The 22,984-nt window shown below is 35.9% G+C and overlaps 2 protein-coding genes across 2 annotated transcripts in view; one reads left to right on the forward strand and one right to left on the reverse strand.

Moving 5' to 3' along the window:
• Positions 1–6,039, forward strand: part of LOC146748098 (uncharacterized) — a 47,004-nt gene extending 40,965 nt beyond the window's left edge. Inside the window, exon 3 of the mRNA XM_085490827.1 lies at positions 5,851–6,039. Within this exon, the coding sequence (XP_085346953.1) occupies positions 5,851–6,017 (167 nt within the window). The 3' untranslated portion in view covers positions 6,018–6,039. The remainder of the gene's footprint in view (positions 1–5,850) is intronic.
• Positions 1–9,806, reverse strand: part of LOC102808398 (cysteine-rich motor neuron 1 protein-like) — a 42,959-nt gene extending 33,153 nt beyond the window's left edge. Inside the window, exons 1-2 of the mRNA XM_085490826.1 lie at positions 9,167–9,806; positions 8,372–8,527 (exon numbers count right to left, since the gene is read on the reverse strand). Coding sequence (XP_085346952.1) covers positions 8,372–8,527; positions 9,167–9,455 — 445 coding nt within the window. The 5' untranslated portion in view covers positions 9,456–9,806. The remainder of the gene's footprint in view (positions 1–8,371; positions 8,528–9,166) is intronic.
• Positions 9,807–22,984: the final 13,178 nt, after the last annotated feature.

Genomic DNA, 22,984 nt, shown 5'->3' on the forward strand with positions numbered 1-22,984 from the left:
AGTGTGGAAGCAGTATCATTACCTAATGAGTTGAGTTTTAGCTTTCTACATAATTATGATACTATTCAGGGTGATCTGTCATAGGTATTGTATGCACTGTTTAAATGCTGTCAACAACCGAACCAAATACAAGTGGAGGGAATTTGATAAAGTCACAGCTAAATACCTTCTTCTCACTCATATTGTGCCTTTATAACTTTTGTTGGTATTTCAAGTGATTAATTATCCAATAATGTTCCACAGAAACATTAATCTTTTCCAGGCCACAGATTTCAGGACAGGTGATAAGTGGTTGACATCTTAAATCACTTATACTATATGGCCTAGCAATTAAAGGGTAGTTCTCTAAATATTTGCAACAATTAAATAACCTAAAACTAAAACTTGTGAAGCACATCACATTTAAACCATTAAAATATGCCATCAATGTTTTCAGTTTTAGATAGACAAGCACAAAAAAAAGTAATTTCATTTCACACTGTAAAATCTTTATTCACAGCCACAATAGGGAAATTTTATCGTCCACATAAAAAAAGAAAACATTTTGTAACCAGTTGAGTAAAGTAGGTAGAAACAGAAAACTTTCTGATTTAATATAAATTCATATATTCTGATATAAATGAGTATATTTACAACCATTTTTTGTATATAAATCTGACAGTAGCCATATTAAATGGATTCATACATACTGCAAGGTTAGGCAATCCTATTTCTAGTTTCCACCCACCTGCCAAAAAAACATGTCTCATACATTTTTTATTTAAAAATAAAAATGTCTACCTTGATCATCACCAGCTAATAAAATATCTCATTTAAATCCAAATTTCAATGTTCATCTTTTGTTAGTTGCATCCACCATCTTTCTCAAGCCATGTAAAAAAAACAAGCATCATTCGATTCACAAGGTTTCGCCAAAGCCGACCATTCATGGCCGTTTCTACAAGGTGACGGATGAATTAATGAACCTTGGCTGGCGAAGATGAAAAAACAAGCAAACAAAAAAATCATTTTCATTTCCAGTGATCTATGAGAAACAGATTTTTGTTTTCAAGGCCTTATTCAGTATCACATTCAGTATCATTGAAGTGACCTCACACCATCCGTCATTGTCTTGCTTTATAGCTGTTCAGCAATGGCCATTTCATATAGTTTTATACTTGTTGGTCTATAGCTAATTATGGTTTGTGGGCATTCCATGTCTTAAAATAAAAAAATAAAAAATTATTGCTTTTTTTTATTTCAAATGATGGTCCAAAAATTGTCCAAAAAATCGATATCAAAATTTTTCATGCAAAAAGTAGTGACCATTATCTGGATTTTGTGAGCAACAGCATAAAATAAAAATATATGGTAAAAGTCTAGGAATCTTGCGATTAAGTTTTAATGGTAGCCAAATACCTTAAGGGACAGATCATTTGATATTGAGGGGATTCTGCAATTTACCTAGACAGACAGACAGACAGACAGACAGACATGCATGACTATCTCTACACAAAGCAGTGCATTACTGAAGATGTTTATACAAATACAGTAGTCTGGCATAAGCCAATACATTCAGACACAAACAAAAATGCAATTACTGTAGAACTACCACTCATTGTGGGATGTTTTTCCATTTTACCTTATGACTTCCTAGTATTATGCAAATTTGCATTTGATTTATTTACAGAAACAACTTTATTTGTGTGTGTGGGTTATTGCGATGGTGATTTTGCTTTATATAAATTCTAAAAACATAGCTTGACAGTGACATGATGATTTGAAGTGTGCCTTAGTTGTTGGAATCTAATATAGCATGATGTATGCTGGAATCCCTGCATGGAAATTTGTTGATCTTAAAGGTCATCTTGATAGTGGTAAACCATTAACAGCATGTGTCTTGTGGGAAATTCAAGTATTTACAATTGTCTTTGAAACACACAGCAAATGCCATCGGTTGAAGAATGACAATGAATCACGTCTTATTAACAGGTAGTCAAACATCTTCAAGTCCTTCAGTCCAGTCTGCTTGTGACTGGATCAGTCTCATGGCTGTAATTTATAGGACACATTCCTGTCTTCTTCCAAAGTCAAGGACATGGAATTCAAATCAATTTTAGTAGAGAGGTCACTCTTACTTATCAAATTCCCTAGTCAAGTAGTCACCAGTGTTTTCATTTTGTGTCTTCAGATAATTTATCTGCGCTGTCTCTGTCTGATACAGTCATCTTTGTCGTAAAAAAATAAATCTATTTGACATGTACCAATCTGTGATACTCCTCAACATGTCAACAATTGAGTCTCCTATTTATCACACTCATTGAAGCACTTCTTTGTTGCTATGCAATGCCTGTAGTATAAATTTATCACATTCATGTATTTCATTAATACCTTCAATTACAATTACATACACAGTAGCCTGTATATGAAAAATGCTGTGAAATATTGGTATCTGAGACTCTTAAGTTGGACAGGCTGGTAGTATACGAGGTGTGGAAACATGGAATGCACACTGCTTTCACAAACAGGAAATTTACAATCATTCAAGGATATCAAATTTGCTCAATCAAGAATATCATGTTCTCTTGGGAAGAATTGGGGTTCAAGTCGTCTACATTTTCCACCACAATAGATTAACCCAGTATATAGGTTGTTTTCAAGTGGTGCTGAAAATAATAGATACTCTCCCTTCACCCACCCCAAAATATTACAAGAAATTGTGCAAGTACAATCAAAAATGTTAATTAAATCATCATTTATTTTGGGAGGTCTGACATGTTTGTCAAAGTTTCACTAACATTTCTATTTTTGCTCTTCTTGTATTTCCTGTTTAATACTCCATACATTCAATATTTTGAAATCCTGACATATCAGTAATGTTATAATTGGTTTGTGGAATGCAGTAGAATGGCCGGAAATGCAGCCACAATGTTTAGAGAGCTTAGCTGATATATACAGCTATGCTACTGTAAAATTACTTTACTCATGTCAGGGTAGCCACTAACATTAATATAGAGATGTTTATTTTGGCAATGGTGCTGCTATTTAGTCAGAGAGAGCTACCCATCAAACAACATGAGTAAAATACCCAGGGATTGTAATGATTGGCAGTACAGTAAGCTGTCTCTCAAAACAAGTGTCATGACCTCACCAGCAATCTTCACAACTCACTCTACTATGTTTTTATCTAGAAAGGAGTGGTGTCATTGTAAAGGTATAGACTTATTTAAATACTTTATCATTCAGACCATCAGCTACCTTTTATTCTGTATCACCAAAATACAGGCTGAATTAATGAAACCTTGGGTTCAGCTAATCCTGGCGTGAATTTACCATTTACCTTGAGAGATACAACAATGCACAACTTTAATAGTTTGAATCTGATCAGACATCTGTTGGGAAATCCTCAACTTCCAAGTGATTGATACAAGTATTCATCATTAAATACCATATGGCAAACTATATGAATTTTACTGCATACGAAAGAAAGAATGCAGCTGAGGCAGACAGACAACACATCATTGAAACTAAGCACACGCATCAGAATTCTTCAGAGCATGAAAAATATTTATGTTGCATGCTGGACTGTGACTAATGTATCATTGTCAGTAATGTAGTGGAACACAGTATAATGCAACAGGTCTGATGAATTCAAATGGATAGTGTTTCCATGTGCCTGTTTTACCAACAATGTGAAAGTATCGGAAACAGCAACACATACTTTTTTTTACTCCAAGTGTTCATACCAACTATCTCTGAGTATTCAGAGGTATGCATTAGCAATCCCCAGGTAATTCAGAACATCTAATGATTTTGTCATTCAAGAATTAAATCAGTACAAGTCACTTGTCTCCTGTCCTTTTACCTATTGTGTAACATAGGCCAATATCATACAAAGAGTCCTTTTATATGTGTACACAAGTAGTCGCCTCCCACCTATAAAATAGCCCACTTTTCTTATCAGTCCTTTATTTCAAAGACTTGCAATGATTGCTGTCTATCAGATTTATTACAGGAACGCATCTCAACAGACAATGAATGCTTTATCCTTTTTGTTATTGCATTCATACATTGCCTCATCGCATAACAGGTGTAGAGAGAAAGCAGAATGTGGGAAAAACCACATGTCAAGAGATCCAATGGAACTCACAAAGAGTGCTGGGCAAAAAGAATCTATAGTACAGCTTTGATTCAAGATTGGAATCCAAAGTAGCACTATTATTTTACTCTTTTGAGGAGTCACAAGCTGACACTGAGTGCATATCAAATATGTTTTTTTTCATATCACTTTGGACCAGGCAAACCACTTTTCTACATAGAGCTAAACTTAAGTGTTTTTGCTGCAATTCAGCTTGTATATAAAAATGCAGCCTGTTCCAAAAAACCACCAGTGTAAACCCCACCTCCAAGGACACTATCAAGAACAAGGACACTAATGAGATCATTAATAATGATCATTGTATTTTCACACAGTATTAAGAGAATAAATTACCAGCTTTCACACCTGTATGACAAGACAGTGTGCACTCAATTTGTTGACTTAATTAATAAGTGTCTCAAATTTAGGGAGATTATACTTGAACGAAAGTCCGTGCTGAGACATTTGCAGTATATACATTCATAATCTAACATCACATGTTCCCTCTTGTCTTCAGTACTAGTAGTAAATTATGTTTGTGTGTATATGAAAATGCTCGCTATTTCTTGCATTCCTTTCTCAATTAGGAACTTCACTAATTGTTCAAAAATCCAGAGCTCAGGCATATAATTATACCTATATCCAAGCTAGGCTTTTTGGTTTAACAAACATCATATTCAAATCAGCAATGTGCCATATTTATCATCATGCATACAAATCAATGTTTAGCTTGATTGCACCTATTAATTGTATCCCAGTATGAGTTACTAGCAGATGAATGCGAAAATAACATTGACAGTGCCTTGTATATAGTCACTGTGCAATACATCAGACAGAAGTATCAGTAAATCAGTACAGACTAGTTACTAAATAAAGCATTAATATCTATATCTCCGTATGTCAATAGTTTCTCACTTTTCATTTACTACATAGAATACTTATTACCATTTTTAAGAAAATAAACATACTGATCTGTGATTTTACAATTATCTATTTAGTAGTTTCTGTCTTCACTGTAAAGACCTCATAAAGTTTAATTACTTTAGAATTCACAACACAACTACATACATTCTTGTTGAGGGCAAGTATTCCAAATACTTGTGGGTATTTATATTGATGACCTGTTTAGAGTCCAGTTACATTTCATTCCATTCTATGCAATCATTAGATTATGTACTGTAGTTGGGTCATGTAATACTCAATGCAATATATTTGATACGCACAGATCACAAGTCACTCAACTTCACTTTCCATGTCTTATAGATAATGAACTGAACACACAACTGAACTATTATTTACATACACATATACAATTCTGTTGGTCGATACACACATTGAATTTAAGCTTATATTAAACAACTTTCCTTCAAAAGTCTCAATAATTCAATTATTTTGAAAAACCCAAATGAGTTAACTTGAGCGAATAACTTGGTTAAATTCTTTTTTTTATAATATGTGCTTTACAGCTTAACAGCTGGTACTTGTGAAAGTTTACTCATGACTTGAATCTGATAAGAGTCTGGTTGACTTCATCCCTTTTAAATCTGAAAACTTGAATTGATTTTAGGATCAAATTACTCTTGAAGGAGAGAAAAAACTTTACAGATGATTAGGAAGGTCTGAGATTGTGAGAGCTAGCTACTTGAGATTCACTAAATGAGAGCACAGAGGACTAGTCATATAACAATGAATGTATTTATCGCAATCCTCACAATAATTGTATTATTTTACAGATATAGAGCAACAAGTCTGGTTAAGAGCCATCTACTACAACAACAGTTGGGTCAGCTGCTCACCAAGCATATCTTATCCATCCATTCACCTGTACGTGAATCTTAGATGTGATTTGGGTTGTTTCTTTTTATTGACATATAGGTTACAACATGTTCGTACTAAATAAATATCTTATTTTGTATACAGCAGACCTGGGAATTGAAGCTACAGTGTATGGTATCAATACTATTTTTAATCAACAAGATTATTTAAAATAACAAAGTATCAGCTACTGATATGAATGTATTTTTGATCATTGATATAAAATAGTATAACTGGCCAAGATACTAATTGACAATTATGGTTCGCATTACTGCTTCTGCACTGCTGTTATATGTATGTAAATCAACTTTTTGGATATACGAGTAGGCAGTTTATGTATGGAAATGGCCATATTAACATTATTTGTCTTATTTTAAAAGTAGGACCTGTCATTTCACTGGCACTTGTGCTGAACATTATATTTCATGACTGTTTTGCCTGATTATATTTATTAATGCAAGTGACTACATAAATGATGGTTTTATTTTTACATTATGCAGTACTTTGCCTGAAATTTAGGGCCATGGGATATAATGTTGAGTATGTGGTATGTACATGTTTATGCATTTTTATTGAAGGTGTATAGTAACATCATCCTGACCACAATGAAGCCAAATGTGATCTTTTTACGAAGTCCCTTAATTTACTGCTCAATTTTAACACCTGATTATGTTGAAAACGCATGCAACATTTGTTATTATCTGTCCAAATATAAATGTTTTCTTTATATATATATATAAAAGTTGTAATGCAGGGCAAACTCTAAAGGTGGTGAATTTTCGTCTAATTCATCATAAGTCTAGTTAAAGAAGACTGATTAAACATTGCCAGTGAGTTTAACAAAGCTCTATTCATTAGACCTTTTGGCAGAAAGCCACAGTATAGTTGCCTACCTTGATATTAACACCAGTAAAGCTCACAAACACTAGATGAAAGCCTCCTTTATGTCTTAAGCTTCTCATACAATATGCTGTCTTTTTAGTTTGCATTAATCTAACAAGTGCAGTTAAGGTTTCAACTCTGACAGCTCCACTCTGTTTATGACTAGTTTCTACACTTTTTGACAGTATGAATAGTAGATTAAATAACAAAACTATCAAATTCTATGATCTTAAGACACTAACATTTGTTACCCAAATCACTAAATTTATTTTAAATTTACCCATGTCTGTTTACCAATCACTGACTGTGTACTTTCACCCCTTTATGTTAACCAATCACAGAATGCGTACTTACATGCATGCCTGTTAACCAATCATTGACTGTGTACTTTCACCCCTATAGATTGATCAATGTACATTTGTATGTTAATCAATGGGGTGTATGTCCTTAGCAATTATTATGACAGTGCTAACAGTTTTGTAATCTTGATTCAGTTAGAATTATGCTAATTCGCTAAGTTTTAGAGTAGAGACATTCTAAAATGGTTTTCATGAAGACATGAATATTTTTTCAAATTAAATATTTATAAATTTCAAATAACGACCAAAAACAACTTGACCAATCCTAAGGCGTTAATGGAGTAAATAAGCCAATCCTTGGAGAAAACTGGCAGACACTCATGGGTAAAGGGAATTATCAAATGGCTTCTATAGCCAATGAAAGCGTTTTTTTGGGGGGGGATTTAAATGAAGTGTGTGGGTAAATGTTTTATAAATTTCCATAAAAAATATTCATGTCCTTATTCGTCACAAAAATACATTCTTGCTTAAACCAATAAGATGAATAGATTCAGACTACATATAGTTTCTCCTAAAATTCTCTTAGTTGTCCTTGTAAATAATGTTTGAGTATTAATCCTTGAACCATATGGTTTTGAATTGACAATAGAATGCCTTCCATAGGTTTAGTACTTGGTAACAACTGATAACAAAACATACAGATTTAAACATATCTAAATATAACACCTTGTTAACACTTCCTGTCTTAACTGCCCCCAACAGGTAATCCAATTACAAACATATCTGTATACATAAGTAAATCCTATTATTAATTAACAGTACACTGTTATGTGTATTGTAGATTGAAATCTAAACATAAATGGTTTTGTTAAACTTCTTGTATCCTAGGATACATTCAACAATCTACTATTAAAACAATTAACACATTTATTAAATAGGGTAATCAGGTCTGTGATCATAGCAGCTAATCATGCATTATTTCACCATTGGTCCATATGGCACCAAAGTATGGATACAACTATATTAACATCACTTCAAGACATCTTTTGTAAAAGTGTAGTCAAGTATGAAATTTGAATGTCACGAATTACACCCAAAACAACTTTTGTGGTAAGTAATGCAATGAATTATTCTCAGGTTCAATAAACCAAATCACAGCAATATCTGGCTCACAAATGTCTTCATTAATACTGTGTTTCACGGCATCACTTGAACAGTCAATTGTAACCCCCAAATAGATATGATAGTGCGTTTTTACCTTGCATTCGAGCTAAAGTTCTCCGACATTGCTTCTTGTCTGTGTAACTGAATGGATTACTGCATGCCTTGACGTTATTGCCACATCTACATTCAGAGTTTTCTATATTACAACCAGTGTAAAAGTTCTCGCACGAAACCAAGTGATCAGATTTGTCTGTAATATTGAACAACATCGTAATATTAAACAACACTTGTCAATGCGGGGTAGTTCGCTACAGGGTGCATACTTGGTCGAATCCGTTTTAACCATTGCAGTATTATATTACATTTACCAACTGACTTGTAAGCATTTGTCCAAGGGACTTGTACTCTCAAACAATGATAAAAACAATTCGTCGGAGTCTTGTTAAGGGCGCTGCTTTATGAATTGCTACTTAGAACCAAGGCTATATGATGTGTGTTATTTGAGGTAGCTACACGTTGTTCATATGTTAATGTGCCAATTTCTTCTTCACAGAGTCTTTTTAAAAATATGTGCTTCTTTTCATTAAACTGAAAGAAATCACGCGACTTGTTCTTCTCAGTGGAGCTACTTTCCATGCACAGCATGTAGTGTTTACGTATTTAGAAATGTCGCTGTGTCCGTTAAAACCAGTATAAAACGAAACGTATGCATCCTTTTAATCAAAATACGAACTCTGATTAGTCTACGGTATGGTGATATCCCATCCTAAACATTGTCTGCACATACAGCGGGGCAGCGAGCAGACGATCGCACCGATATACGGCTGTTTACAATTTGACTGTGTATAACGGCGTGCCACACGTTAAAACCTTAATGGGCTATACTTACACTGACATGTGCCAAATCCCGTTATATAATCCCCGTGAGCAGGCCCGGAACAGTAGAGACCTTCGTCACAATAGTCGTCACCAAGGCCACCACATCGTTCGTCCACCTGCTTCGCACAAATTTTGCAACAACCACAGCTATCGTCTACCATACCCCCTTTACAGTTCGTGGGTGGACACGACTCAACATCACATGGAAATGTACACGAGTACGAATAGCCAAGCACTGCGCTAAATCCAAGAGTTACCACCAATGAAAAACATAACGTAACTTTACAAATAGTAAACATCGTCCTGCAGTGACTTTTCGGCAAAAGTAGATAAACTGAATTATTTCAGTATACAGTGAATGCACAAGTCATGTACGTAGTTGCCGGTCTATTTAAGACAGTTTCGCAGAGAACACGGAAGTGATCCCACAGTGTCTGTCAACCTTGCTGTTGGACCTATGGACTATGAACGGCGTGCGATACACTGTACTCCGGTATAGACTTGCTCGGCACACTTCCTCCCACTCTAGCTGATCGCTGATGTATGAAAAGTGAGGGAGAAAATTCGGAGTATTTAGTCACCCCAACACCTTTGGGGGCTGGGTCAGCAACAATGCTGATTGGCCACCACGGCGCCAAAGACTGTGACCGGACACCTACTGTTGGTTGCACAATGTACATAGTAGCTAGCCGTTATTAGTTATTCATTGCCACTGTCAATCAACCTCTTCGAGTGTGCCCGGCTGTTACATGAATCACGATGCCGCCCTCTTCTACAAGCAGTGTAAACCGAATAGTATTAAACTAAAATGACAAGCACTGCGTAATGGAAAATATGGACAAAATAAGTCATGACGTTTACCAGGTGTATGAGTTTCGCAAAGACTCGATAAAGCCCCGATGTATAACTTTAGAAAATAAGACTATGTCCAATATAATAATACTACCATGCTATGCCATGCAGTATCTCAAATTGTTGACTACATTGTTGTGCGTTTTCGCCCACGGGAAACCGCATTCCATTGTATACTGGCTGGATTTCTTCCTCTCTTAGGCGTGTCTTTATGTGGTACGATATGCGACATTTGCCCCTAAATAACCAACCCATACAATGATGTAATGATATCTAAGTTTTTCATCAGATATGGCAATTCAATATTTCATAAATCAAAAACTTTAAATTAGTATTCTTTGATGAAATTTGTTTACATAAGGCCAGTATATATTAATAATAATAAAGTATAATACTTGTATCATTTTTGGGATTTTGATTACCGGTGAATTACAATAAAGTGAAATAAACGTACGACGTAGTTCATTTGTTTTTACCTGTTTTAGTTTCATATATGCTCCATGTTAATTTTGTTTAAACAATTTTCAGCAACTTAATTTTTTACTGTCATCCAAATTTCAACATAGTTTGTATGGTCTTCAGCAAGTAATATATTTTTTTTAATTCTGTTCTAAGTTTCGCCCAGTTTTTGAGCATTTGATGGACAATTGTGACCAATAGGGGATATTTGCCAAGTTTGTGGATTGGGGCGTACCGAAGGAATGTTTTCTAAAATTTGTAGTGCAGATTCACTCATTGATAACACGAGGCAATATATAATGCACGTAAAGTGTTTTAAAAAACTGGCATTGTTAAAAATATAGTCTTACATAAACCTATGCCTGCTAATAAGGCCTCATTAAAAAATTGGAATTGTAATTACAAGAGTAAAGTTATGTTGATCTATGATCATAGGATTGTTTACAAGTGTTTTATCGTGACTGATAAATCAGAGCATTAGTTTGAATAAAGTGACGTGTTAATGATTTGCTTTTGACTATTGTGTAATCGACAGTACAATGTATTTCCTTCATTTACTATTTTCTCTGGTGACAGGTTAATTTATTGGTGGAATCTTCAATACACTTATCGTATCTGTGCCAATATACATGGTTTTGCAGTTGGATGCCGTATTGTTTAACTGCCAGATCATATGATGCGTTCACCCCGATTAAAAAAACACATATAAAAGTTTCGGTGAGGATGCCATTTCTCCAGGTGAAAATGCTGGATGATTGTAAGTTCAAGTAGAGTGTGCGTTAAATGAATGTACATCTTATTATAGATAAAAGATATATTTATTAATATGTAACCGCCGCGATGATCATCTATCAATGAAGCAGGGTTACCGACTATACAAGGCACGTCGGTGGTGATGTCGTAAATGGGTACAACCATAAATTCTGACATTTTCTATGATATATAGTCTATAAGAAAAGCCGGTCGGATCGAGGAAATACCATTAAATAATATTTCAATTCACCAGTTCTCTTTCTGTGATAATTTATTTCAAGTTAATAATCACATTATTATTATTATTATTGAATATAGGCTTTGTTGAATCAATACTTGTATCATATTGGAAACTACTAACTACCTTATGACCGCATTTTGTTTGCGTGTAATTTCCAAATGTTCATACATCTACTGCCGTTATAGATAAACCCATGGGAAAACAAAAAAACTGGAGCAAAACCACCATGACAGTAATTTTTAACTCGAAATACTTGAACATAGTTTCGAAATGAAGACTGGGGCTCGTTTTGACAATTTCCGCTGATTCCAGAAATAGACACAATTGTGGTTTGTGCTATTCAGCATACAGTGTCTTTTATATTCACATCACCCTTTTGAGGGTAGCATTTTTCTCTTAATTTAAAGACGAACTAATTGTGTAAAACTACAATTGGGAATACACGTTAGTGGACGATTGTCCTTGGTTGCATTGTACATGTCCATTAAAATCTTACTCCACCAATTTGAGAATTCGTGCTGTTGTCTTGGTGTACTATTTCAATGATACTGTGAGTGAAACCAGAAAAGCGTATAACACGATTATTATTATTAAGTTGCAATTAAAGTAATCACCAATCTATTTTCTCCTTTTAAATGTCCTAGCTACAAGAGCTGAGAAAAGATACAGACTGTCAGTTTGTCAAGTACACCTCTCGCTCACTAGGCCTGTTGTAGGAATAATCAGTGTTTATTTTCTCGCACCCTGGTGGGCGAACCTGTATGACTTTGGTAGTTTCTTTTATTTTGAAGGAATCCCAGGTATTTCAACAATTTGCCTTCTTTCTACTCCCGAGGATATGAATGATTTATAATCTGATTTCGATAACAACAAGGCGTTAAAAGAGCCCCGCCTTGCTGTTTTTGTCATCTTTATAAACCAGCATCCCCGTGGTCCTCGCGCACTATATTTGCATGGATTATATGTCCCTTTCCAGACGAAGCAAACAAAGATGTCTCGTTTAAAGTGTGATAAACACTCAACTTTACGGTAAAGTTGAAAAAAGCCCATATTTATTAACTACTGTACAATAATTATTACACATTCCTCCGGGCCGTTTAATGAGTATGCTTTAATACTAGTCAAAGAAAACTGTACTTTGTGAAATAATTTTCATTTAAAAAAATAAAACACCATTCTTGAATGTTTGTGTATCAATCGTCCCATTAGAATGAAGCCGGGTTTTATATATTATATTTCCTGTCTAATAAAAACAGCTTCCGGATAGAAGAGATCACTCTGCCCTACGGCGTTATGTTGTTTTATTGCGTGCAACATTAAATACTACGAGAAAACTGACGCTGCACTCATAAATAGCTCTCTGTATTTAATGGTTCCGACATTTTATATTTCGTCCGGTTTCACTCGCTGAACTTGGCCTTCTAGTGGCCTATTTGCACGTACGTATATTTTGTATATTTTGTTTTTACCAGTTGTGAACCTATTACTATATATCTGGACATTCTATGGTTGATATTTAAATAGCCTGTGTAAAGTGCCAGTATTATTACCAGTATTATACTGTGACCTGATTATCGTCTAGATGCAGGTAACCTATGTATGCTTCATAATCCAATGAACGCAGCATGATATAGCGTATGTACACACCGAGAAACTCCAGATGAGGGCAAGGTTGAGATTAACGGTTTTGACAGACGACTCTCTCGGAAGAACTATACTATGTTACCTCAGTAGTAGATGTAATTTCTATGTTACATCCGGTTTTACTGAACCAAATTCATTTTCAGTATCACTTCTACGAAACTTGAAATAAATGACCGTAAAACGAAATGGTGTATGTAAACATAACTTTTCGATCGGTTCTTTGTAAGTTACTAATTTAGGAAACTGATCATTTAGTACGTGTGCCCCCATGTGTGGTATCATTGCGTACTATCATCAATAGTAGATAACCTACCACATAGCCGGATGTTGGTGCGTCAGATGGTTATACCTCGCGGCCCACGCTACAAGACGATGCCTGAGCGTAAACATACCTTCTCTATATACAATCACACTATGTCATGTATAGGCCATATACCAGTATACTATGCGACGAAACACTGGTTGCCACGGTGCTGTGTTTTGCAAACACTGGCTTGGTGACAGAATTACGACTACTGTGATCTCGTGTCTGTAGTTTATATATGATTTAATCACAATGCTGCCGTGTTTGAACATACGAGTCTAGCTTGACTTATATATTAGACTGCATTATATGATTTATATTTATTAATATTATATCGTGTCACCTATTTTACTATTTTCAGAACTTATATTAAAAATGTTTTAGAAAATTATTACACGCATCAGATACACACATCATAAAAAATAATACCCTGAAATTGGCTGATGTCCGTGATCACTACTATGTAATTTGCTATGCGGGGCACTTGAACGCTAACATGTTTACCTGTGGGTTTACAATGTTTGTCATTACACTTTATTCAGGCATATATAATATACCGGTATGTATAAAAACTCACTATACTTGCCGGTTGTTCTTGTGAAAATCGATCTACTTCAAGGCTTGTTTCTCGAATAATCCCCATTCTTCACCCACACCGTTGTGTTTATCATTGCCACCTGTCCTTGTGTTTTTGAGTGTGAATTATAAATAAAATGACCATTCCCTAAGATAGCCTTGTAGTGCCAATTTTTAAAATCGATTAGCCCAATTGACTTGACTTACAAATTAAGCTATGTTAAGCTCTATTAATTTCACTACTGATTTGCAATATTTTATGACTATCTTCTTGTTTGTTTATGGGTATAAGCGAAATTACCAAATCAGGCGTTTTGTTGGGCGCGAAAAAAAAAGTGAAGCTAAACACGTGCGATATCTCATAAAATTAGTATTATCATGTTCCGGTTTTAGTACGTCTTGAGTGGTATGGTTCAGTAAGTTTAAGTTTAAACAAAACGTAGACCACAGGCATGTGTTTTGACGCGGTGTGGGTAGATATCGCTATTCGTGACACATTGCCTCAACCCAGTGTACCCATAGCAATATGAGTCGTGACATTACGTTATTTCAATGCCTTACATGGCCATGCTGCATGCTACTAAACGCTGTGATACACAGAGCCGCTATGAAGACCATGCTGCATGCTACTAAACGCTGTGATACACAGAGCCGCTATGAAGACCAATCTGCATGCTACTAAACGCTGTGATACACAGAGCCGCTATGAAGACCAATCTGCGTTCTAGGAAACGTTGAGCTACGACGTTCGAGCCGCTATAAAGACCGAACTAGTTGCATGCTACGATCTGCCCCGTCTTTAATGTCCCGTTAACACTCTTGTGATGTTGTCTTACGGCAATGTTGCTGTTTGTAAACATTGAAAATAGGTAGCTAACGTCTTAGACCAAAAATATGATATATGCGTGATAATTGGTAATCACACTCCTCATTTGAGCATTCGAAATAACAAGACGTTTCTGGCAATCTGCATATAGTATTTGTTCAAAGTTGTGAGAACATATGACCTTTCACTATACCGTTGTGCCCATGACAAGTGTTGAGACCTCTGAATAGTGACATCGGTCTGGCATTGTAAACGTATTGTTTATTAACTATATAGAAAAGAGCTGTATTATAGAATACAAAATTTGCAGTTTACATTTACAGAGGAGACCATACGTATCATAATATACGCAGCGAGAAAGAGGGCCTCCTCGCCCAAGTGTGCCAGAGTCGCCGCGTATACGCATGTGAGTGGCGTATCACGTTACCCGTGAATGTAGCCTAATTCATCGTTTCGGTTTAGTATCTAGAAGGTTTTCAAAGTGTCACGGAGATGACATTGACGATTCGTATTATTGTTTACTTGGTGATGTGTTCAAGGCGTCAGGTCATAGTGCTCTAGTTAGTATATATGGATGAATGTCAAGTATGCCAATAACATAAACCAGTAATGAACTCGAAGTAAACTGCGCTTCATATATCAACCTGGGCACTAGCCTCGTTGTCTACGAAAACACGCTCAGGAAACTTGGATTACATATTTTGAATTTGAATTTTACGCTTGAATACTCAATTAGTAAAATAAACTGAATCTAAATAAATCTAATAACCGATTTTACCCGCGTCTCGTATTCTATAAAGACTACAATCCATATATATTTATATATATAATGTGGCGATTCGCTTCGTACCTGGACATACGGTAAATGCGTAAACCGCAATTAATTCCATTAAAGTGGGAAACAACACAGTTCTGTAAACGTCGATGATTATCTGCCTATTACAAACTAAAGTCCATTAGAGTTGTTTTATATGTTGTATGAATGCAGTAAAAGCATGTGATCCTAAACAGTGATGTGAGGTAAGGCGCCTACAAACACCACAACAACAGTTTCCAGGTATTTTAGCAATTGTTCGAAGTTAACGTATGTCTGGCGTGAATGCACATTGGTAGCCATCCTGCCTAATTGCTAACAATTTCTCATGCATGTTGAGTTGACTGAGTGCCTTCAACATAGTTTCCTCTCTCACTCGCCCTTTATTTACCACATTTTCTGATTGTATTCGGGTTTTCAAAGTTATCGTCAACATCTGCCGTGTGTTGCCAAGGTGTCGGGGAGCCGTCTGTGAAACTACGTAACGGCATGCACATAGTGGAATTCACTTGACATACACGTCGTGTAACTCGTTAATATAATTTGGCATATTGTCAATGGCGGAATGGATCGTATTGTTCATAATTAGTACAATTATCTCAGCTTTCATTTGACTTCAAGCTTAAAAACATGTCACTTATATGTTGACACGCCACAGTATTCAATGCGAAACATGTTCAATGTTTGACATCCGTGAATTTCCCACATGTCATGCATGTCCATGTTTGCGTCGTTACGCATATATACCTTGATATCCGGCATGACCTCCTTTGGGGACAGTCAAACGCACACTTGCTCCCATTTCACCGCCACGTTTCAAAAACGTGAAGACAGATGCGAACATGTTGCCACCAGTGTTTACAAAACCGCCATATACATTGTATATTAAACCTGGGTTGTCTCCGATCGATATTCATTAAACACAGGTGTCTAACCTACTCGTATTTGCCCTATAGCCCCGTTACCAGTCAGGATCTATGGTACTTCAACCATTGAAAATAACATCATCTCTTATAATAATCTATACGATACTCGTTACCTGTCATTAGAAATCACAAATAACCATCATATAACTTTTATTGATACTAAGCGACACATCAGAATCAACAAATGTTAACTTTATTACCATCACGTGGAGGGTATTAAACTACTCGACATCACCGCAAACCTCATCCCCAATTGTCATTTGGTTCCAAGACCAGGGACCAAAACTACTCTACATTATCGCAAACCTCATCCCGAATTGTAATTTGGTTTCAGACCAGGGACCAAAACTACGTGGAGGACATTAAACTACTCGTCATCGCAAACCTCATCCCGAATTGCCATTTGGTTCCAAGACCAGGGAACACAACGACGTGGAGGACATTAAACTACCCGACATCGCAACCCTCATCCCGAATTGTCATTCGGTTTTAAACCAGAGACCAAAACTACGTGGAGAGCATTAAACTACTCGACATCGACGCAAACCTCATCTCGAATTGTCATTGAGATTTCGCTGTAAAGACCACGAACCAAAACTAATAGGTTCCTCCTGACCACATTTAGTGAAAATAAATGTCAGCATGCATGACCTCTGAACTAGTCTTATTGCCGGGGAAGACGAGCCGGATATAACATGGGTATATACTAGTATCCGGTATATGTTAACTTTATGTTTATTTTCTGTCCTTCTTGATATTAAGTTGCACCTTGATGAGAGATTCTTCTGGTTTTCAACTTTTGAAATACCATTTGTATGTTATTAATAAATATTACGACATTCAGGAACACACAGTGAATTTTTATTCATTTTTTGCCCAATTGTGATTAGTCAGTTTGTATACAATTTGACTCTGTGATCTGTGATTTAACATGATTTTATATATGTCTATTTTTCATTCGTGTTCTCTTTTTCAATACAGCAATTATTCTAACAATCCCGTAACTAATTTTATATGGTGCTCAGACCAAGCATGTTCATGTGAAGAGAGAACCGTAGTTTGTTTTGACGCATAACACATCGATAAATGTACCTAAAAAATAACTCTCCAAGCAGCTGGATGTCACGGTGAATTATGTCTCAGTACAAGCGGCTGTCTGGTGCATGGAATACGTAGTGTGATGTAATCATATTAGAATTGAAAGTTCAACCCTGGCTTTATGAGTTATTTCCGTTGTGGTCTGAATTCCATTAAAGTTATATATGTCGCTAAATATAGCAGTATTTATTCCAGGAAACACAAGTATATCATGCTATAACTGATAAAAAGAAATGTACGATGGAAACGCTCAATGTAAAGTAGATATTTTACTATATACAGTTCGACAAGGGAAGGAACTGTGATTGATGTGGTTGTCGTAGTCTGTCATGCATTATAGTCGACTTCCGAACATCAGTTACCGACAACGGACACGTAACCAGTCTACTCGATGGTGATTTACTACCATGTTGCATGTTGTCTGCATGTTTCTAACAAGCCTTTGTTGTTTGGCTGAATACAACCTGTCGGTAAACTTCAAGAAACCTTTTCCCCCGTTTCATGGTGTCTGGAATAACGATGGATCCAATGTTATGTGGTCGATTGTGGTTGAGTGGCTATTTTCCGAATAAACAAAACCAACTCAGATGTTTAATCTTGCCAACTCAAAAACATTCAATAAATCATTATTTCACCCCCGGTTTCTAAATGTTGCTGAAGATTACTAGACTATCATAAAATGCCAATGAATACTTACAGTCTAGACATTTCACTCACTTGTGTCCCAGTCACCGTTAGGATTGGATTATATATTTTCTTCATAATATTCTATATTATAATGCCATGGCATTGGGAAATCGATGAAATATAGGGGCAATTCTTTTACTGATGGTCTCGTGATGAGGGCATTTATCATAGTCTGACAATTTACCATGTTGTTGGCATATACCACTTAGTTGGTACCACTTAGAAAACTCCACCTGTCACTCACTGAAATTGAGGCATATATTGTTCTCACGCAGCATCAGCGGACTGATCTATATCAAATCTGTTTTCTCTCCTTCTATTTTCTCCAGTAGGTCATATGAACAAATATAGTACGGCGTTATAACAATGACAAAATTCTGATCATTTTATTTTTAAAACTGACGATTTTTATTTGCAGGTAATGACTAAAATAAAATAACCTACAATAAATCTAACATCTGAATCCACATAAAATTATAGACGAACAACAGTCACAGTTGCAATATACGCCACAGAGGGCGTGTTTTAATTTGAAGTTAAAATGCCAATAAAAACAAGTGATGTGATAACCTAGGAACACATCCTCTTGCGACTCACTCACAAATGCAAAATTGACGTTTCATATGCGTCAAAGGATCATTCATATTGTGACTAACACTCCATCACGAGAACAGGATGCAGTTGATGTCTGGAAGAACATATTTGGTCGTTGGGTAATTTGCCAATTTGTATTTATTTTATAGAATGTTTGGACTATGGAAATAGTTCTATGTTGTCTAAAGATCTGCAACACATTTTTGGGAGAATTTATGTGTGTTTAGGGACAAAAGTTGACTTCGGCGCTAAAACATCGTTCATTCACACGGTTTCATATTCATAAGGTGAAATATTATATTTAAAAAAATCAAGATTAGCTCAATGTAAAGTCGCGAATGTGTTGTTTCGGCCAAAATCGCCATGGGGCGCTATGCGCGTTACATGTTTAGGACCAAGAAAACAATTCTCAAAAAAAGAGGTATGGTAATTAATTCACCCTTAACGTCTACATCAAGCTGGTTTTACCTATTATGCGTCACTGTCCCACACTCGAACCTGACGGCGCGTATGAAACAAACTCTGAATATATGAATATATATATATATATATACATGTATATATATATATATATATATATATATATATATATATATATATATATATATATATATATATATATATATATATATATATATATATATATATAATGAGCACTTTGATGATTTGATGTAGTGAAGAACAGGATACTATCCGTGCTCATGTTATCGTTTAAAGGGTAGTAGTCATCGCGCTACGCATGCGCGAGATATATGGGTCTCATATTACAAAAATATGGCGACTTTGACTGTTGCGCAGATACACCAGTACACACTGAGACGTTACCAATCTTTAACTAGGTATTTTTAGGTGATTAGTGCAGGTCGCGCCCAGGTTAAACCCCATACCTGTGCTTTCCATTAGAAGAGCACATTGGATTGTAAAGAATAATCAATGTTTATCAACACAAATGTCGCACATGCGCAGCGCGGCGACCACCGCCCTTTAAATTTACGCTTGAACTGGGTAAACAGCTGATGTCCGGTCTTGGGAAGCTCATGTATTAGTACCACCAGTTTCCTGAACTCAGTATAGTACGTCGAAGGTGGCGCTCTTCATGCTAGTGCTCGTTAACCATATTGGACTTGAAACAAAGTGGATAAATTTAAACAATACTACTACGTCATTTTCTCAAAATCAGGATCACGCACTTTGTATTGATCGAACCATGGAAGGTAGTACTGTCATTTCATGACAACTCTACAAATGTATTTAGTACTACCTTTCATGACCGAATGCGGTGTGTCCAGGAGATTTAGGATGGCCAAACACCAACTACATAATAAATCGTAAATATAGTATTTGGACAGATTATAAAAAATGATCAATACAAGGTAATCCCAAATAGTTTTCTCAAAATTACACTTAGAATATTATATCAACAGGCTAAACTTAGTACTTGGGACTGGTCAACATATATCAGCAATATACTGATTTATGATGGTATGGATCACCAAAGAATGTTTGTCGGATTGAAAGTTTCTGTATAATTAGTGAATAAAATGAAATAAAGCGTTTTGATTAAACTATTCAAGACATGAAATCGCCAAAACACTATGGCAACAAATTCAACAATGACAATCGTCATAGCATCTCACTCTTCCTGACAGTGAGGTCAAACGCAATAGACTTGGAAGGGAATAAAGTAAGATAGAAATGGTATAAGGGTGACGGTGTATGTAAGCTTTGTAATGATGGAAAGCAAGTTCTTTAACACTTTTTATTTCTTTGAAAATCAACTAATCACTTGAGAATTAAATTCTAATTTGCGTTGACCAATGCTTACTTACTTACTTACTTACTTACTTGGGCCCTTTGTTCCAGTCTGAGCATAGGCCACCGATGATCATCCTCCACTGCACTCGTCTCCGGGCCTTCCTTCTCAGGTCGTGCCAGTTGCTACTAATGCTCCTCATCTCTGTCTCAGTGTCCCTTCTCCATCTGTTCTTAAGCCTTCCCATCTTTCGCTTGCCTCATGGGTTCCAGGTTAGGGCCTACTGTGTGAGAGTGTGTCCTATCCAGAACCATTTTCTCTGGAGGATCTGTCAATGCAATTAGTGGAAAACCTTGAGAAACTATTGTACTCGGAGAATTTTCACTGGTGGGATTAATTTCAAATTTAATATTCTCTTCAGTGATGGGTAATAATGCATTAAAGAAATCCGAAACTTCTTTACCTGCCGATGGAGATTCAGAAATAAGAAACTGAACGATTTACAGGTATAAGTTCTTTTATAGTTTTTTCAGTTGACTTGTATGAGGATCGGCAAGGGGTATTTTCGTAAGCTGTAATGTATTGTTTTTGTTTTCGTAATAATGTAATGTAAATAAATAAAAAAAAACGTAAATTCGTAGACATGGGCAAGTTCGTCCGAACGGGGAACTAATAATTCGGTCTCCGTCCGTCCGTGCGTCCGTCCGGATTCAAGTCTCAGAATCCCATGACCAATTCGGTTCATTCTTTGCATGTGCCTAGTACTTTATGTGGGACATATGCACATGCAGTGGTTTAGCGATTCGATTCAAAATGGCCGACTGGCAGCCATCTTGTTTTTTGTAAATGTTGTATTTTAGACATGCTTTGTCAGTTGTCATTCAAACTTGGTACATATATTATACATGTTAGGATACATGTCCATGACGATTTATTTCGCAATTGGATCACAGATGGTCGACTGGCAGGCATCTTGTTTTTTTTTATATACGGTATCTTGGACGTGCTCTGTCAGTTTTCATTTTTGGCACATACATGTACTTTGCAAATTAGGAAGCATGTTAGAAAGTATGTCCATGACAATTTGTTTCAAAATCTGGTCAAGGATGGCCGATTGACAGCCATCTGACTTTTTGGCCTTACTACTGTATTTCCACAATTTATGTAACATTTTCATTCGTATTTGGCACATACATCATACATATCAGTGTGTTTCATAATCAGATCAAAGATGGCCGAATAACGGCTGTTTTTTTTTTGGCCATATTACTACTACACGGAATACGTGTTTTGATGTAAATAAACAATATGTTGTATACACCACTTGGGACTCAAGTTTCAAGGACATGCTCGCGACACCCCCTCCACTTTAATATGACGAGCACAAAGAGAACTTTTAAAAAAATTAACGGGGACTGTCATTTTCAATGACTTGTTTCGTCCGTAATTTGTACAAAGATATTATTTTATCTGTAAAGTGTAAAAATAGGTTTGTATGTTTCTTATAAGCCGTTATGTGTCTCAGGTTCTGTGTGTTTCAGATGAAAGCACGTTGAAACTATAAAAAGTGAAATAAACTTTATTAAATAAATATTAAAATATTCTTCACTTTGATTACATTTTCAGGCCCGTAGCCAGCACTTTTGAATAGGGGGTTCGAAAACAACAATAAATTATATACTTGATGTGAAACGTGTGAATTTTATAATATTTAAAAAGTGTGTTTGAGCTCTGTTACATACATTTTTATATTCTCGGTTTTAAATTCAATTGGTTTACTTTGTGTTACGTTGGTAAGTTATTCTACATAACATTTTTGAACTATTTTACCATTTTAGAGAAGGGGTCCTAGGCCATTCCCCACCCACAGACAAACACACCCACACCCTTGATCCAAAATGTTGTACACAAAAAAGACAAGACTGTACGTATCTTAGCATTATTGTCTAAGCATTTTAAGGTAGTATCAAGGGGAAATTCTTCTTCTCCATCATTAACTTGAAGAATACAAAACTAATGAACCAAACTAGGAAAGTACAGTGTCGTGTTGCCGTCTCAATCCCGTTCGAACCCCACATTTTACTAACTGAGCGAACACTAGCACAAGACAAACGGACCTATTCAGGACCACCACATCCTTCAGATAGTGACTACCATTACAATCTTGTTTCAATGTTGCTTTAATATTTAACATCAGCTGCTTGAACGCGATCTTCATTACACCATCGCGGAATCACCGAATAAAAGCTTGCCTATTTATAACAACCTGTTTTGATTGGCTGCTGTTGAGCTGAGACGGCG

The sequence above is a fragment of the Saccoglossus kowalevskii genome, chromosome 2, assembly GCF_978046115.1.
Source record: "Saccoglossus kowalevskii chromosome 2, keSacKowa6.1, whole genome shotgun sequence".
Classification (NCBI taxonomy): Eukaryota; Metazoa; Hemichordata; class Enteropneusta; family Harrimaniidae; genus Saccoglossus; species Saccoglossus kowalevskii.